The 21,027-nt window shown below is 29.7% G+C and overlaps 1 protein-coding gene across 3 annotated transcripts in view; it reads right to left on the bottom strand.

Annotated features, from left to right (window-relative positions):
• LOC129983723 (uncharacterized) overlaps positions 1–21,027 on the bottom strand; it is a 460,651-nt gene that overhangs the window by 187,176 nt on the left and 252,448 nt on the right. For all 3 annotated transcript variants that reach the window (XM_056093321.1, XM_056093322.1, XM_056093320.1), the window contains exons 2-3: positions 10,318–10,640; positions 7,633–8,303 (exon numbers count right to left, since the gene is read on the bottom strand). In XM_056093321.1, the coding sequence (XP_055949296.1) occupies positions 7,633–8,303; positions 10,318–10,640 (994 nt within the window). The remainder of the gene's footprint in view (positions 1–7,632; positions 8,304–10,317; positions 10,641–21,027) is intronic.

The raw sequence follows: 21,027 nt of genomic DNA, 5'->3' as shown, positions 1-21,027 counted from the left end.
ATCTTATATTGAAAATTCAATAATAAAGTAAAGTAAAATTATAGTAATCAAAGTAAATAATAAATAATAATAAAAAAAACATTCAAATAAAATGTTTTAAGCAATTTTTTTTTTTAATTGTACAAAAAATAATATTGATTTAGTGTTTACTGTTTGATACATTATAATGATTTTTTTTTCATTTTATTACAAAGGCTATTTTTCCCCGTGGTTTCAAATGAAGAAATCTGATCAATACTTCTTGATCCTCTTAATAATAGAACAAACAATCACAGCATTTCCTATGCTTAAATAACTAACACGATTATAAATTTTTATTGCTACAACATTTTATTCTATAATAGTAAATTTTATACTATTTATATTTCTACGTTAAATGTGAATGTCACTTTCAGCTTTTAATATTCAATTTTTACAGAATTTTTTTATTTTTGAAAAAAAAAAAGTTGAAGTTTTATTTTTCTAAAACAATAAAATAGAAAATTTGAATGATTTAGAAAGAACTGGATTACGGAAAAATCATATATTTTTATTAAATGACAATCTTACGCAACGCATTAGAATACTTATACAATAAGAGGAAAAAATTCCTATAAATATAAGATATTTCAAACTGATAACAATGGTGAGGAACCGTACGAATATATTATATCAAGAATTTCAATCTCACATAAAGCACGCACAAACACATACAAAAAAGGGAGGGGAAAACCGTTCTATATTAAGCCCCGAACATAAAAGAACGGAAATAGTTTTTGCAATTTAAAATTATAAAAAGAATTTTTCAATCTTTTTCTTATGATAAATTCAACCGCACTGCTATGAATTTTCCAGAATATCAAAACAGTCTTTGCGCTCCTTTAAGGATACTTTACAGCGATAAAATCAAATAAAAGGTGCCGATTATTAAGCTATCATTGATATTACTTTTATCAAAACTAAAAATTTCTTATTCTAGTCATAGCATTTAATAAAACTTTTTTTTTAGCCTTCACAAGTCTCTTAAAGTAACCATCGATGCAGAACTCCATACGATAGGGGGTGAATTTCCCTTCATCCATTTGATATAGAAAAAAAAAAAAAAAAAAAAAAATCTTCGCCTTACTGAAGAGAAAACATCGGGTGTTTTCACACATAAAAACGGGGCGGCGTTCTTTGATGTGTATTTAAGTTCTCTCGAGCGGCAATAAGCTATGTTTTTAAAAGAGAAAATACAATTATATGGGGAATCTAAAAGAAAAAGTAATTCAACTTTCACCACGTTGGGGTGATAGAATTTGAGAATATTGATTCTAGCCTTAACTTTTTAGAATGTTTTTAATTCCGGTTTTCACTCTTCTTTTCTTTATTACCAAATAAAAATGAAAGTGGTTTTTTTTCCTCGTTGTTACGGGACTTAATAAATGACATTTTATTTAATAAAAGGAAAATATTTATATTTTCTTTCTAAGAGTATGTCGTTATTTAAAATATTCAAAAAAAACAGAACATATCAAGTATCTAAATCTTTTTACAAATACAATTGTTAATAAAGATTTAAAACATCGAACACAATAAAAGGCAAGAAAAAAAAAGAGAAAGTCGAATATTTAATAAAGAATAATTTAACGTTCTTTCAAGAATTTTTTTTTTATTTGAATGACTTGTTGAGTAGTCACTTTCTGATACATTTATTAAATGTTTTTAAATGTTTTCTTGTAACAATATCTCGTTTATTTAATTTACTTCTTTTAATATTGTTTGAAGCCAGAATATTAATATTGCAATATAGTTAGAAAACAAAATATAAAAAAATGAACTCAATTTTTTTAAACTGTTGAATAAGGCAAATAAATAAACACCAAAATAAAATAATATGCTATTATTTTCTAATTAAAATTCTTCTTAAACACAGTTGTAGGAATAATTTTTAAAAGAATCAGCTTTAAAAAAAAATGTTTGAAAAATCAAAAATAAACAAAAGGAAAAAGAAAAAGCAAGAATGTAAGCTCGCAATGAGCTTGTTTGAATCCAGTGAAATATAGAAAAGACTACTGTGCCAATGAATTTTTTTTAAATGAAAAAAATCATTAAAACTGAGCAGCAAAAATAGTATATTAAAATAAGAGAAAAAATAAACCCAGTAATTTTCCGAATGTTTTAAAAACAATTTGTACAATCTCTTTGCGATTGAATTTGCGTTGTTGTTATGAATGCTGGAACACTTTATTATAGAAAAAAATTAAGTAATAGAATTTGGCAACTATGTCAAATAATTTCAGAATTATTACATAAAAGGATTTCTTAGAAGCTTTGCGAATCTCTATCAAATTTCCAATTTACAAAACTCATTCTATGATAAATTGTAAATCTAAATAATAAAGCGATGCAGATTATTGTTTAGCGCTTAGTTTATAAATCCTGGACACATGGTGAAATAAGAATTTTAAATATTTAATAAAAATTAATATATGGTACTTCATATTATTATAAATTTCCTTCAGACTTTTTTCTTAGAAGAGAGGAATGGCTTAAAAAAACTGTCTTTTTTAAAAAATGTCTGGGAACCTCTATGTTAATCTTGATGAGGGTAAATAACCCAGAGGCAGAAAACTTAAAAACATCAAAACGTTTCCGTGCAAATGGCGTCTTTTTTTTTTTTTTTGAAAAACTGTACACTTCTGGAAGACAGAAAGAAATTCTAAAATTCCTAACTCGTTCTTCGCCGATTAAAATATTCATCACGTATATACCAACCACATCTATAGTTTTGAAATGCAAAGTAGATGGAAAGCTTTATGTTAAACAAAATATTAACTTATAAATAGATAAGATATACTTATATAAAATTATCTTTCGGAGTCTGGAAATATCTAAGTTTTCAACAATGAAATTAATGTTCATTATTAATGTATATTGTATCACATATGCCTGTATTAAATTGAACTTTTATAACAAATTTATCTCCTCCCCTCAAAAATTCTCTTCGCAATACACACCTTTAAAAAAAAATTGCCCACTTCTTGTCTTATTCTTACAGCGTCAGATCTCTAAAAGGACCTTACAACTAAAAACTGCGAAATATTTTTTCCTGAAGCACATTCTTTTCCAGAGATTTCGGTTTTCATCTCTGTAAACGGTCTTTCCATCTTCGAAATAGACCGTATGTTTGGAAATTTTAATTCCGATGGGAGGTAGGGGGATAACTTGCAAAGAAAGATTTCTTTCTTTGCAAGGTTGAGGTTTTCTTCTTGAGGTTTTCGACGCTCGGACGGTTTTTATCTCGCCGGCAAGGAAATCTCTTTTGAAAGAGGAGTAAATTCACTCGTTGAAGTATTTCATCTGGTCCTGAAAATGGACTGTGTCCACTGCAGGGAATATGTGCCGCTGATAACGTTTTATGTGGAATTCCGTGAGGAGGTAAACATTTATGGCAAAGAACTGGAGATTATGAAGATATCTAAGAATGGTCTCTGAAAAAGACGTAAATACTTCATCCGAAGAGAAGTATATCCTGGAATCAGAAGGCTGAAATGTATTTCCTAAGTTGCCAGGAGAAAATTTTTGCAGTTCTGTAATTTTTTCTTTCTCATTTCTTTCTTTCATTCTTTCATTTTCGGATTTCACAAAGGATAAAGTTTTTAAATTGTAGTTCACTTTTCAGATACAACAGCTTTGCTCAGATTTTGATTGCTTGCGTTTTTTTTTTTTTTTTTTTTTTTTTTTTTTGTATTTGTCTGATTTGATTGCGTGTTAATCTTGTTATCATCAATATTTTCAATCTGACATTCTCTAAAATGCTTAAATATTAAATATTAAGCAAAATTTGAAACGATTAATATTGTACACACGTCTTATGCATTTCATGCAATGTCAAATGAGACATCGGCAAAGAATGAAATACATTAAATTACATGTATTTTGAACAAAGGATTTTTAATGGCACTATTTAATAACTTTTTAATAACATTTGCATTTCTGTAGTATGCATTTTTTTAATAAAAAAAACTTATAATGGCCTTCTTTCCATGCTTTGCTAAATGGTTTTTGTCACTCATGCCGAAGCAATGCGAAGAAAAGTATATAATCTACTACAATAATTCTCATATTTCAAACTTTACCAAGATTCTATAGAATATTAGTGTTTCATACAATACCGGTGATATATATAATGAGTAATTTGTATATTAAAGAACAGATCACTTGATGCATTTTTGGTAAATATTTTAGTAACATTTTTTAAATGAATATCATTTCTCTTTCATACGTGGTTAAGATGTTTACATATTTATATATAACAATTCAATAAATGTAAAGTTAGCATTAATAAATTGACGTTTGACGTACACTTTTCATCGAAATTGAAGTGGCAGAAATGCTAAATGCTCATTTTATTTCTTTATAAAGCGACATGCTACAAAAACGTTACAAGTTTTGTATTAAAAAAAAAAGAATGAACTATACTTGAAGTTATAAACATAATATCAAATCTTAATATGTGGATATTCAACAAAAATCTTTCCCAAAAATGATGTTTAAGGATTATAAAATGTACAAAACATTTTTAATACATTTCACAAAACAGATTTAATTATTCGTTTACGAATGTGCTTAGAATGTATATTTCGCTTTTAATACAAACTTTCCAATGAATGATTTTTTTATACTTTTAAGCCACATTTTTTATAATAAAGCATATGCACATTAACAATTGTAAATTTGCTCTGGATGCTCAGTCAAATATAATGACCACGGTCTTAGTACTACCAACGAGGCGATGCTATCCGGTGCAATTTTCATGCACGACCAGAATTTTATGCACGATGAGTTATTTATCCTCTGTAACACATCCGCTCCAAATATATCATTATGACTGTTTTTAAGTTCCACATAAAAGTTTTCAAAGATCATATTTTTCTCTTTCGTTTTTGCTTCTAAAGAGCAGAAAACAGAAATATATTTCCGATCGTTACTTGTTTAACTCCCAGAAATTTATTTAGGTTAATGCTGGTCACTATTTAATTTTGGTTATTTAAATATTTTGTTAAATATTTGAAACAATTAAAATTAATGTTTTGCTGTCTGATTCGGTGTTTGCTTTAATAACCAATAAAAATACCTAAATTACCAATAAAAATAATAAAGTACGCTTAATAAGATACAGATTAACTAAGCAGTCTTAGAAACGTTTAACTGGAGAGAGAAATTTCTTTGCAATTTGTTAAGAAATTGAAATAAAATTATGTATACACGAATCAATTCGGTATTAAGCACATTTCTTTAAAAAGATATTTATAGTGTTTAAAATTTTACTACATTGTCAAATAATTTTCAAACCTTATTTGCAAAAAATAATGCGAACATTATTTAATTCTCCCGATGGTACTATTTTGAAATTGACAGATGAGTTAAAGTACTGAACTCAGAACTAAGCTTTGATAATAAAATAATTGCTTTTCTGAATAAAGCATTAATGAATTCACAGACAGATTGCCTAAAATATTCTGAAGTCTGAAGGCGGGCATTCGTCCCAGTTTAGTCATCTCTGGTCACGACTTCATGCTATTTCGTATTCGAAGCTGATACTTGACCATCATTTTCTTAAGTATTAATAATATAGCGCATGTATTTCTAACCCAATTTCTACACAGCCATTATTGTTTTTTTAGTGTGTGTCTAGCTTCAGGTCATTAATACAGCTTGAAGAAATTATATCTCTTTTTGAATCACGTAATGCGACACGCGTTATTAAAACGCGATATTGCATTAGTGAATCTGATCAAACATTTTCCCAAAAGAGATACGCAAACAAATCCAGTATCAGGTTCATCATTACAAATGTTAATATCATTAAGTTCAAACCCGACCATTTCTTTGGCATAGAATAAATTAAATGTCTAAACATCGAATAAATATATTATGAGAAAAGAAATAGCATTCATATACTACTATTAGAAATGATAGGAGAAATATTTGTTAAAAATAAAAGTCCATTTAAGTTTTTCCTTCTGAAAATTTTATAGTATTTATAACTATCAATAAAAACTTTTAACAGCATAAAAATAAGGAAATAATAAATAATTATATCAAATAAAGAATTTACCGCTATAAGGAATGAAATTATAAAAGTAAGGAGTAATAATTAATAAAAAGATTTAAGCACTTTAAATGACTCAAATATTTGCAAAAATGGGAGAAAAATAATCTTTTGTTCGAACGATTTTTATTTTATATAACTTTTCCCAAATAACGCATGTAAAAATTCTGATATAGGAAAAGAAGAATGAAATAATAGTAATAATAATAAAAACGATATTAAACAAAAATAAATTTTTGAAATTAAAAATTTCGTTTAAAAATTTAAGCACGGAGAAATCGGTCAAATATAAACTGAGAAAAAAAAATCAATGGAAAGAATAAAATATTCTCCAAACAACTCCATTCACCTTGAGCGACCTTGGTGCGCAGTTGGTGATATCACAATTACGAGACCAGTTTCATTCTTAAAACGAAACGCGATGCATTGTAAAATAAAAGCACAAAAATTAAAAAGAAAAAGAAAAAAAAAAAATTCTCCAATGTCGACGGCCTTGTAAGTTTGAACCATATTAGCCATTCGAAAAGGCGGTACGCATGTATCAAGGAGGAATGCCATTTATTACGGGGTTGTCTTCCGAACTTTCTTCTAGTTAATCAACTATGGAGCGATGTAGCTTTCTTAGTCTTTATACGGGTTGTAGGACTTAGACAAAACAAATATTAATGCTCTGATGATGGAGGATTCTCAGTAGACCAGGTTTTAAGTAATGAAATAGTAAAAAAATTTCACAAATTAAAATTGTTTTGAATTGATCACATGATGAATTCCGTAGAAGGCAAAATTAGACTGAGCTTAACTTAAGGTTTTACAAAATCTTATTACACTATTCTAAATGAAAAAAATATTCTTAAAACAATCAAGATAATAAAATAGGGAAGAATTTTTAATTGAAATTCTGATGAAGAAATTACCCATTATTTGATGGGTTTTGATAATATTAATTTAAAATCAATGAAATATTATAATGCAGTCTACTGCAAAATCATCCACTAAGACTAAAAATAGATTCAATAATTCGTTACAAGAGACAAATACAGTATGCTGGTGTCTAAGACATATTTGAAAACTTTTAGATAAATAGATATTAGATAGAAGTGCTGTCATAAGTCGTATATTTGTATTAATTTAGCATTTAAAAACCTAGGTAGGTAAGTGGATTGCATATAAAGTATCAACAAAATTTGCTCAAAGAATAATATCATATATGTTTTTTTTTCTTTCTTTCTTTGATTTATAATTTCCTGAAATTGAATTTCAATGAATTATATTTTTAAACAAAATACGATCAATTAAAGATTTTAAGTTGATTTCTTTAAAATTTTACACGGACATACGCAAAAATCTTGTCCAATACTCAAAATGTATATGCACAGCTAATTTGCTAATTTTACGATTCAGACATAAATAGATTGATTTTTTTATTTTACTCTGCATCAACTAATTTTATTTTCGTCTTTTTTTGTTTTGTTTTGTTTAGCTGAAGCAGGTGATATCGTTATCATCAGAAACCAGTTACTTAATTTTCCAGCTAAAAAAAAGGGATTCGGACTTACCGTGCTATCACAAGTATCTTTGACTTGATTTAATTCTTGTGTTTCCTCAGTGGGGGCAATGACATCACAGCTAGTAAACATTTTCACTTCGATGTCCGACAGCCCCGTATCGTCCATCATTGCTGATGTTCGGTCACAACACGGGCAATCGAAATCCTCACTTTCATGAGACTTGTTTAAAACGTCAGTACAATCAACCACATTATCACTGTTTCCATTCTGAACCGTAGGCTCTTTGGAAGCAAGTTCATTCTGTGTTACGTCGCATGCATTGAATATCAAATCGCATTTCTCGGGTCTTTCGGATATTGTTGCAAAATTCCCAGCTTTTGCCTCCAATAGGTGCTGATCGATTGAATGCAGCTTTTCGTTTGCATGTTTACATTTCTTAACATTAGCGCTCGCAGCCTCGACTGTTTGGTTAGGAGCAGACACGTTCGAATCCTTTCGGTGCTTTCTAGGTGACTCGGGATATTTGCGGACATCCGAATGATCTTTACGAGGAATGCCAGCCTCTCTGTGAATGCGACGTTGAGGGGATGGCGGTGTTATTTTTCTTCTCTCCTCCACTGGACGAAGTCTGCTGTCAATATCGGGGTTCGCGGAGCGTGTTTTGATATCTTCAGTGCTGGTTTTCACAGGACCGTTTTCATTCAATGGGGTTTGCACTTCTGAAAATAGAACGGTTTGCATTAGAAATGGATGAGAATATTGCAACATTGCAACGCGACAATGATAGGCAGCGGGATATAACATCGATTTATAACCAGAAGTGACCAATAAAAAAAGCATGCTTTAATGCATTCACTTGAAACTGTCTTTGAAACAGAGAAAATGACAGATATCATTATATCGTCGATATACTTATATTGAAATGCATACATTAATATCCGCGATTTTCCTGTAACAGCGACGACATTTTTCAACAACTTGAACACATTGAGTAATTTTATATATATATATATTTTGATTCGGTTTACTTTGAACAGATAGTATATAGTTTTGATATTTCTAAATATTTGAGAAATAAAAAATAAAAATAAGTACATAAAACTAGGAACTCTATATACTGAGGTACTTTTTTTCCGATCTTTAAAATGTCGTTAGATTAGCCTAAAAAATAAAGTACAATATTTATGGCATCGAGTGCAAGCAATCTTTTTCGTTGCATCGAAACATACATATGCAGATACTGAAATGCAAGAGTAAAAATAAAATATTTTCAAATTAAAACACAAAAAAGGTCTAATTTTATATTTTATTTTGGCTTGATATAGAAAACATTAATAAGCAGCTGTTCGCACGCTTAGAAAATTTTAAATAAATAAATAAATAAAAAATATCGCAGGTTTTTTATACAGAAGATCATAAAAAAAATTAAATATACAATATTTCAAAATTTAAGCTTCTGAAGAAAGAGATGCCGATGTGCAGGTATTTTAAAGATGTTCGTAACTCATAAATTCTTAACTCATTCCTTCGGACATAACTATTCCTGACATTAGAATTAAACATTTTATAACTTAAGCAATAACAAACTGTTAGATAAGTGCAATGAATAAATAATGAAGCATAGGATATTTCATAGCAATTATTTTACGAAGTTCATAAGTACAACCTACAATGGTTTATGCATATTGGTACTACAGAACTAGCCGCAAAATGACATCCATGCTCATAGAAATGACTTAGCTGCTGTTTTAACTAATTGCACAAGCACTCCTTGACTTCAATCGAAACTGTTGTTCCTGTAGTATTTTCTGAGATCATAGTGGAAACTACAGGAGGATGAATCTGGGTTGTGCGGAGAGATAGCACAAGATTTCAAATTAGAACTTCTTCAGACCCTCCAGTTCTTCATTGTTTGTGGCTGCTGTTGCCATGCAACAACATGGCACACCATGGTATGGATTTTTTTTTTTATATATTTTTGTAAATGTTTCAAGGTGCAACTGAGTACAGATTTTAGCTCTATGCTCCAGGAATTTGATGATAAGCAATCCTTGCATTCGAAGAAGAATGAAAGCATTATTTTGTCCACATTAATGCGGTTTGTCTTGAGTTTTTAGAATTTAATTTTTTTTTCTTGAAACTTTGCATATGCTCTAAGGAATATATTCACTAAGAAAATTTTTAAAATTTAAAGTGGATTTTTAATTAATTTCTTTAATGAATCAACAACTTTGAAAACTATTATTATAAAAAAAACATTTTTATTCTACTTAAAATTTAAAAAGTAAGTTTTTCAGTGATATCAGTTTAATTCCCTTATAACTTTTTTTTCTCAAATTTTCATAAAATTTTGAAAGTATATTTCACAATAATACTTTTTCTTGTTTTGGTTATTGAATTTATAATTGCACGCGTTGCTACAATATCGAATACATTGTGTGTGTGTGTGTGTGTGTGTGTGTGTGTGTGTGTGTGTGTGTGTGTGTGTGTGTGTGTGTGTGTGTGTGTGTGTGTGTGTGTGAGCTGTAGTTACTGTTATGTTATTAATGAGTACATTTTACAAATAAAATAGCAACAGAAAATTGAAACTTAGATCATTATCACGCTACGAAATTTCGGATCAGAGGTTCGAATCTGTTTCAACTTAAATGACTAATATGTTTCCTGCAAGCAACACAAAAAGCAGGTAGTAATTTTCTTTTAATATTTATGGACTGATTACTGAAATCTTACCATCAGAACCGTCTTGATTAATCTTGCCCTTTTTACTCTTCACCAGCAGCCCTTTCCCGGAGGTCAAGAGCGGCGTTTTCGGTGTGGACGGATCGCACTCCTTCTTCACAGCGATGTTTGGGGGTCTTTTTTTGGGCGGTTTTGAAGCAGGCAGTATCCTGGCATCTGGAATGTAATCCTCTTTCTGACCAGAGGCGCAACAGAAGGAAGTGCTGCCTAGAAGTGACATCTTGGCCTGACTTCGAGTAGCAATAGCATCATTGCTGTACTCAGAATCCGTATCAACCACATCCAGGCCTTTGTCACCTTTACTGGAATTTTTCCTGAAAGAAAAAGACATACTTTAATTAACAGATACAACAACGATAAGGGCTTTTGGATCAATTCACATGTTACAAATAATGATTATTATTATTATTATTATTTGCTTTTCTTACACAGCTAAAAGTTATTATACATACGTTTATTACATCACATAATTTTCAATCTTTCATCCGATGCTGAAACATGACAAAGATTTGATAGCTAAAGCAGAAGAGCGACGGAATTAAAATCAAAAGTTACTGTTAGCTATCAATAAATATTCTGAAAATACGTTACACTTCTCAACAGTTTAGCATTCCAAAAGAACTCCGCTAATTTTCGACATTAATATATATTTTAATTTTTAAAATTTCTAAAAGTACCAGAATATAATAAATGATATCTGCTACAACGAAAAGGGAACTGGAAGCGAACACTGTAACCAACAAAGTTTTAGGTTGAATTTTCACCAATTCGGAAATCACATTCTAAGTTAGTTAATACTCATTACAAAGCTCAAACTTAGAAATTTTAATAATGCAGTAGATATAATTCTTCAAAACTGTCTCATGGCATGCAAAAATATTAGTACAACTTTTTCAACATCATTTCCAACAACTTTTCCGACTAAATATGCCGATAACCAACTAGATTAGTAAAATAGTGAAGAAGTGTCATATATTGAAAAGATTAGTAAGACAGATATACTAGATTAGTAAAATAGTGAAGTAGAATTTTATATATTAAAAATTAGTATTTTTTTTAAAACTTAAAGCAAAATCAAATAGAAATTTTTCGAATTTGTTTCTGCACTTTTCGCATTTTAATATGGATATCAATTATTGGCATATAATGATTAATATCAGAATTGAAACAGATAGTAGATTTTAAATTTTTGAGTAAAAAAAAAATTGAAGAAATAGCGACTTCTCGATTTTGCTTTAAATCGATATATGTTTAATATAAACATAACAGAAAATTATTAATTTACCATTATTATATAGATATTATTTTAACAAAAATTAATATCGAAATCGTTTTATATAAAATCTTTCACTCTTCCAAAATATACAAACATAACATAAACAAGATGTTTATTTCATGCATTCAAAATTATTTATTGATGCCCAGTTCCATTTTTCAAAGCATCGATTCTTGATGTATATTGTAACCCAATGATGAATTTCCGCTTCTCAATACTGGAAGCAAGAACGGGAGAAAAAATATTTGACATTGTATATGACGAAGCTCGGGGTCAGACAGAAAGAAAACTAGAAGATAAATTACAACATCTGAACTAAGCATAAATCACAGATAGCATTCCTTTAGTAAAAAAAACATTTTCATTCACTGTGTAGCCTTCCATACTATGTTTCCTACTTTCTCCATTCCAGATCTTGGTTTTTTTCTTTTTCTATGAACAAGCAGCTTCGAGCAGCTTGGCATTCCACAAAGTTTAACACTTCATAACATCTTTCAGCGCTAATTTCTTTTTAATCTTCATATCATCATCTATTAGTTAACATCTCATGAAGATTTCATCAATCTTCTTAACGTTGATAAAAGATGAATTATTCATCTTCATGCTTATACTTATTCAGTCTTATCTAAACTCCCATAGATAAAAGCCATTATTTATACATGAATTGATATGACAGGAATATTAAAATCTTCGTAGAAAAAAAAAGATTTAAAAAATTATTAACATGCATTTTTTATATACAGATTGAAATCATTAGTAACTCTAATACCAGGAAATTAATTTTAAATTTATTAAATCTAATATGATCACGTTATTAACTAACTGCTCGTTTAGTACCAAATAAGAAAATCATATCTTTCCATTATTCGCTGCTAAAAATATTCTTTTTCCTAAAAACTAATAGTCGAAAATTATACCAATAGAAAAATACAGACATTTGAACAAACTATTTTCCATGCAAATTTGTTGAATATTTACTTAAGCATTTTAGTTCTTTATCTTCAGTACCTTTACTTAAATTACTTAGCTATCATTTCAATAATAAATAAATATTGTTTATTCGCATTTAGATAAGCAGGAAAAATATATAGCATTCATTATGAAGAAGAAAATCATGAATTTCATTAATAACGGGGAGGTGATGAATTTATTTAAGAGGACAAAAATATTAAGGACGTAACAATTCAGTAGTGGATTTAGAAATCGTGACTAGAAGGTTTTAACAACAACAACAACAACAAAAAAAGAATCATCAATCTTTAACATGAATATCACTTATGATATCTAAGATACGCAAGGTAACACAGAAAAATGAAGGCTATTTTCAAGCAACTTCATTCTGTTGCAATATATGCACATTTCTGCATATCACTTTACAACGGAAACTAAAATTTAAAAGAAAAAAATGTTTTTATGGCCATGGGCACCTGCATGCATAAACAGTACTATCAAAGACGATTTAAGATAGAGGATCGTTTTCAAACCTTCTCTAGCGCTTTATTGCAATGAAAAATAACATACAGTCATATATTTTACGATAAATCCGACAAACTTTCGAAATCTCGGTTATAAAAACGCCTTTATACAAGCAATTTTCAGTTTAAAACCGCGTATGGCAACCAATTTGAACAACGAGTTTCTATCACACCGTGAAAAAAATGTATGCATCACCACATACCATCAACCAAGCAAGTCAGAGCACAACAGCAAGAAAAAAAGGAGCCTAAAAATATTCCTAACAACCGCCATTATCCAACACGAAACCTATATAACCGAAATCCTGAACAAATTTACATAACAATAAACAGCAAAAATAAATCCGCATTTAAATAATCACTACACGGGAAAACTAGGAGAGAAGAAAGCAGTGCTGTCAGTGATGAATTCCGTTTAGTTAGAAAACACGAAAATCGAATAAAAACGTCAAACCGTCGTGCATCCTGCTTTTAACGGTAATGCCTGTCATACGCTCTCTCATTCACCGGCAGGCAGATGAAGAGGAGTTGAGTTGTAGAGCTGCCTTCGCCCTTCAATTTTTTTTTATATTCTGGATGTAGAATCCGAAGGCAAAAGATATTCAAAGCGTTCGAGTCTTATGAATTATTAATTCCAATAGCAACAAAAGAAGGTCTCAAGGGCGAAAATGGCCCTTGGGAATCGCATTTTTCCCATATTAAGGGGGCGATGACGGCGACCGTAAGTTCCCTTTCCTCGTCGGGGTGAATTTATTTTAGAAATGGATGTGTCCTATCATAATTTTTCTGGAGATATAAAAATATTGATCTCAGAGCAAAATTTGAATTGTTTATGGAAGATTGGATACTAAATTATACAACTGTGTAAAACACTATTTCACAACATTTGAAGACAAAATTCCTAAATGAGGTAACATAAAATACAAGGGAAAAGAAGAAAATGGGACGAAATATTTTGAATTTTTTACAACATAGTAAACAAGAGTTCTTCGAGCGCGAAAGCAATCTAAAAAACCAATTTCTTCAAAAATGTACCAATATTTTTTCCATTTCAATATTTTTGTCTCGTGATGAGATGTACTAAGCTCTTCTATATTAATATCATGAAAAATGGCACCTTCTGTTTCAGTATTAGACTTCAGTAATTATTAAGGTTTTTTTTTTCATTATTAAAAAAATTACTATAGTGAATATAACAGTATGCTAGTTATTATTATTTGTTTTATTCATATGCGAACATCGCAAAACCGACTTCCCTAATAAACCTACTATTATTTATATCTTATCAAAAATAGAAATATATAATCAATCTCAGTGGAATTTGTGATAAACTTTACGAAGAGTTCGAAGTCATATTTGCATTATTATCAGTTATACATAGCGATTACATATTCATAAAAAATATAGGAATTATTGAAAATTACATGGGGCTTCAAGTGTTATATTTTATCATTGGGCAATTCACTTGCTTTTATAACTTTACTTTGCGAAGCTCATAAACAATGTATCTTCATTGTATACTCAAATTTCGTCACTATATTAAAAATAAAATATAAATGATAATTATGTATTAATAATATATATTTAAAACATATTTGATAGTTATTAAATAAAAATAATCAATACATACACGTACAACTACGATTGAAACGGATAATTGAAAAAGTAAGAAAAATGTCTATTCTCTAATGCAACTTTAATCGAAGAATATTAAATTATATTTGAATTTGTTTCTAACACACACTATGTTGCCTAATTGACATAAAATGTGTAATTGCCTATAATTTTTCGCGAGAACTTGACCTGACTTCTGAGCATTATAATAAAAATAGAATAACAAGCAAGACTGCATAATAATTTTTAAATTTTAACTAACACACTCTCGATACGGTACTAAACGTCATTATCCTCAGATCCCAACGATAAAAGATGTAATGATCATAATCAGAGAAAGCTCAGCAAACGCCAGGTACCTCCTCAAGTACTTACGGAACATTACTTTCGAGCCAGAACCCTTCATTACAGGTTATCAGATGTAACCCCGCAGATGATATACAAATCACAGCCCGCATTATGTTTCCATTATCAATAACTACATTAGAATAGCATGTGGCAGCATCCTATCCAAAGAATCAAACAACCATGGCAATGAACGAATCACCCAGTACGTCGTGGACAAAAGGATGCAAAGCTCACTGTCCGGAACAGTGATTATTACCTACACATCGACCGGAGAGAATGACGTCATCATGATAAGGCCGATCTACAAGAGAGGGATCTGAATGGGCACCGGCAAAGGATGGTGATTTCTATCGTCCAGGCCCACAGATAAAGGTCTACTGCTAATTTATTTGAGACTCCGACGGGAACGTACAGCAGGGTTGATAACATGCAAAAAGGAGGCGTGGGGGAAAGAGAACGGAGTAAAAAAAAAAAAAAAAGAGAGAGAGAAAGAAAACTAAAACCAGGATTCTTTTATCTAGATACTCCTCTTAATCACGAAAGCGGGCATTGGATTTATTCCGCCAAGATCTGCGACAACTCGCCAAATGTACAGTAGCTAATGTCTATGTTTATTTGTATAAGTGATATTTTTATTTCACTTATTGTTTTCTAGTAAATTTAAACCCGATTGTTCTGAGTCGACGCAATTTAGGAGTATTTAAATAATTAGCACATGGAAGTAATAATGTTATTTTGATGCAGTAGTTATTAAGTCAACTTACGATGAATTAATTTAAAGGTAAATCAGGGATAAATTATGTAATTAAGTAATAGTTAACAGTTAATTGCAACATTGATAAAAGAAGACATGTAGGAAGAGGAACGACATACGTATTACATTGAACAATTACAGAAATAAAACAAAAGATTTTGTATAATCAAAATCAAGTAAAATAATAAATTTTCTGCTCATGTTCAAGAAATCCAGAATTCTAATAAATTAACACTTTCTAAAAAGCAGTTCAACAAAAGGAAGCCTATTTCCCCTAACAAGGATTTCATACAAATTATAAGAATTATAATGAATTGAAATTGTAGGTTAAACAAACCATCTAACAAGTTTATGCGAATACAAATGATAGAATATTAACAATTTACATTTAATTCAATTTATATATATATAGATATATAAATACGGTAAATTATTACTATTAATAATATAACAGTATAATAAGATAAATTTTAAACAAAAACCTCAAATTAAATGTCCTCAACTTTAATAATTTAAACTCAGATTCAGGATTGATAATGAAGTCCATTTGACTCACATGGAAGCACATTTTTTTACGCTTTTCAGCCAAATGTGGCAACCCTAAATCTCTTCATCTTTTATTCTACACATCGAGGTTTATCCTTCCTCTCTCTGAAAGCAATGACTCATACGGGACCTCCCGAAAAGTCCTTGGCGTGCCCATTTTTGGACTCGGGACTCGTCAGCTCCCAACTCTATCAGTAGAGCAACTCTTTTATTATTTTTTTCTTTCTCATACAATATTTTTATTCATCTTTTTTTCCCCATCATGTTTTTCAACACGAGGAATGTTTTCAGTTATGATTTGTTTACTTTTTATTCCTAAGTGCATCTTATCGACACGTGTTCGTGTTGGTTTGATTTTTTTATTCCCCGCTTCCATTACGGAGAGTGTATTAGAAACGCCACGGGCTAACGCCTTCCATCTCTACCTGCTCACACCTGGCGAAGGGCAACGTTTGATTCAGGTTAATGGAAAGTACGAAAAAATGTAAACGATTTCTAAAGATTGAAATATATTCCTCTATATTTCTTACACCCAGGCACGGCATCCTTTTTAGATGCTATCGATAGATTATTTATATCCTAAAGCATGTATGTAGATATAAAATCAAATCAATTGAGGTTTCGGTAAAATATTTGAAAAGCTGCATATGCGTTTGCTCAGGGAGTATTTTGAAAAGAGTCGTTTCTATGCGTATTTTCGAAAAATAAGGAATGGTTTATTCTGATTCAATGCTTTTGCTCCGGGACATCTTAGCATCATTTCTATACAAAATTGTAGCAAAAAGAATAAAGGATAGGAGAGATTTCAGTGAAGAAATACCAATCATATAGAACTATGATGAAATCGAAGAAAACGAACAGGAAAAAATAGGAAAAAGCTGTTCCTTTTTATTATTGAATCCATAGGTTGCAACTGTTTATTTTTTCAACAGAAAGTTAAAAAAATTTGTAATGCAAGCAGGCGCACAAGATATAATATATATGAACGCTAATATGTGCTAAGTCATTTGTCGAAAAAATATATCAGTAGAAATAATTAGATTATTATTTTCGTCAATTTCGATTTGCTTTAATTACACTGTTAAATTCAATCTTGAAAAAACATATTAAGTGCCGAAAAATGTAAAATGTGAAGATATTTAAAGTGAATGAACAATTTCTTTAAAAAGAATATGTCAGAATTTATTGTTGTGGCGATAAAGAAAATTCGCATCTTTCATCGTCATAAACATTAAATTAACAATAGTATATCATGAAGACCGAACTTTGCTCAATTGTTTTTTTTTTTTTTTAGAAAAATAAAGTCTTTTTTTTTCTTTTGAGAAAATATTTAGATACGAATCATGCTTATGAATATTTTTCAATCCTACCTACATATGAACTGGTCACTTAAATAAAAAAAATTTATGAATGCACTTAATTTAACGTGTTATTCGAAACAATCTGCTACATTACAGTATTCATTTTACAATTTATCTACCACTACTCATATTTTTGAACTTGCACTCAATTTTACCATAATGAAATCGGGTCCGAGATGGTGCTATATGAAGTATAGTCAGTATAGAAAAAAGGTTTTAATAGTTACAAAAAGAAAAAAAAATTGTGTGTGTAGAATAGTAGTTTTTCAGGAAAGACACCTGTATAGATAAACTTAAAAAGCAAAACCTTATCTAATTATAAAATTTGACCCAAATCATTAAGAGCCGTTTCCGAGACTTACGAAATAAATTTATTTTTACACACAAGAATTGCTCGTTTAAAGTTATAAGATAATAACTTTAAGAATAAAATGGTGGAATGTATATTTTTAGATATCAGTTTGTTCTTTTTAAAAAATTCTTAAAGTCTTCATATATTTACACGAAATTCGAGATTGTAGAGATTATAACCGTTGTAATCAAAACGGAGAAATCATACCCATTATTCAAAATCTTCATTTGCACGAAATAATTAAAGTTCAGAAAAGATTAAACGCACTGTTATGAACCAACGCTCTAAAATGCCCTAAACATGAAACCCCTTCCCAGCAAAATCATAAATAATACTTCTTGAGACATTTAATAAATCACCTGGAGAGCAATTTAAAGCTAAGAATAGACGCAAGCATTATTGTTTCAAAATTATTTAATCATTCACTAAACTCATTTTTCTTTACATTGGGCCTTTAAAACAATTCTTTCGCAATCGCTTCATTCTGAAAACGTTTTCTGGGGGCATTAATGCAAAAAGCGAAGATTGTTCGCGCAATAAAATTATGATGTTCCACGAGACGGTAGGAAAGAAAGGATAATGATTTTTATCTGAACAAAAAAGTCCGAGCAAGAAAGACACTTCTTCAAGGCCACAAGGAAATCCTAGACACAAGAACAAAAGCTCATTAATGATGACTCAACATGTTCGGTGGTTGGCTTTTTGAAAAGCAAAAAGTGGTCAGACGCTGGTTCAATAGCAGCAAAGGATTATTAACCATGAAATCTCAACTGTGAATGAAACGTTTTTGTTACCCCTCGTTTTAGACGGTATTTTAATTTTTTTATTTTTTTAACTAGGTGTTGGATCTCGTGAATCACGTTTCAGATTTTTTTTCCACCTTTGACTTCGCATTCATTTGGCACCAAATGACAGACAGAACAATAAATACGGTAACTCAGTGTAGGTTGTTTAAAAAAATGTTGACGGTTGTGGGAAATTTAACTGTATTTAAATCACATGATTGTGGGGTTTTATAAAAAAAAATATTTCGAGTTTTAGTTTAAATGTCTTTCATAACATCTGTATATTATATTTATAAAATCAAATTATTTTTATAATTTTAATACGCAAAAAATTATTAAATGAATACCAATGAGATATTTTGACGTGCTCTTATTAAATAATGAAATCAATTCGTAATGATGGGACATTAAACGCATCACGACAATGTCATTATGAAATCCACAGATATTTTATTTGACACCAGAGATATTCAGTCACAGCACAATGCAACACAGTTGCACAAAGATTCAATATTGCATCTTTGGTATGCAATATTGAATGTCTGCATACCAAAGATTCTCTTATATAGGATTTTAAAACAGCGTTTATTTTGATATTCTTATTAATATTATTATTCTATAGCATTATAATGCATTTCAATTTCCCTCCATATCTTAAAATTGATTGGAAAGCGAAGATAATATTTGTTTGCCCATTTCATTTAAAAATATTATCATTTTTACATTGATAGAATTTAATCTATCTCGCTTTTCCAAAATTTTAATAAAACATTTCAAATATATATCACTCGGATGTTTGAAATTGAATCTTTTTATAAAATATCATAGTAAAGAATAAAATAAGCGTTTTATTTTAAAATGTTGCATGCATTCTTTAGACACTGATGAGACTTTGTGATGCGTCTAGGAAGACCGAGATATATGATTATTGTATCAAGAAATTGTATAAATGAAATAGTTATATAGATTTCCATCAGACATCCTATTTTAACTTCTAGAAAATTAAGCAGTTCACAGCAGGGTCGTTACCTTTTTCTATTAAAAAAACATCATTTTTGATTTTGCATTTTTTACATTTGTAACAAAAGGATAGCTCTCCAGCGTCTAAAGAGAGAAATAGGAAGTCAACCGCTAACCGTCGAAAATGTAGTGTCGTTAGGATTTGTCTAAATTGTTTTATGTGTTAATTGTGTTTATGTAATTGTTTGTGACTGTAGTTCATTAGATCTAAAATATAATTTTATTTGAGCTAGCCGGCGTCTGTCATTTTTAAATCATGCAGTCACACATTGAAAAAAAGAATGAGAAAATGGAGAGAAAGAGTGAAAACCAAACGATCTTTTTCCATTCTTTGCCAAAGAAGTATCTTTTATAATGTATAAAATCTAGATCTTTAAATCATTCCAGACTTTGTCTACGAATGGCAATTATTATTCTGATAAATATGACTTAAGCACATTTTTTAAGTATATAATTTTCACACACAACAAAATTTTGAAATTTGAATAATATTATTTTCAAGGCAGATAAACTGCGAAAAAGAATGATACCCAAATATGAGATTTATAAAATAGAAAGTCTGCTATAAAAATCTAACTTGGCTAATCTTTTTAATAGAGAAAGTAGATATAAAACTTACCAGTCTTGTTATTGATAGACTTGAAAATTATCAATTTACTTTAAAAGTTGCATTTGTCTTCTTTAGTTAATTGTATGAAAGTAGAAAAGCGGAGGAAATCCTTCCTATTTGTTTATAACTACAGGGAACTTCGTTTCCAGTTTTAAACTCACAAATCCGTTTCTACAATTCATTTTATACATTATACATTTTATACATTATAAAAGATACTTCTTCGGCAAAGAATGGAAAAAGATCGTTTGGTTTTCACTCTTTCTCTCCATTTTCTCATTCTTTTTTTTAATGTGTGAAAATGCATTCTTTTTTTCAGAACAGAAACCATGAAGTAAGGAAGTCGACGTTGGTGACATCGACCCTGGGGTGAGGTCAATGAATGTATTGGAAACTGAACTAGGCATTCTTTCCATTGAAAGGAAATGTAAACATTTTGAACCTCAACATTCCGGAAACGAATGACATGCACCGATTTAACAATATAAAAAAAAGAGGAAAGAAAGCACTAAAACTTGGAAACATAGCGTGAAAATGATGAAGAGAAAAGAAGAAATCCA

The sequence above is a fragment of the Argiope bruennichi genome, chromosome 9, assembly GCF_947563725.1.
Source record: "Argiope bruennichi chromosome 9, qqArgBrue1.1, whole genome shotgun sequence".
In the NCBI taxonomy this organism is placed as follows: Eukaryota; Metazoa; Arthropoda; class Arachnida; order Araneae; family Araneidae; genus Argiope; species Argiope bruennichi.
This window is presented reverse-complemented; position numbering and strand designations above follow the sequence as displayed.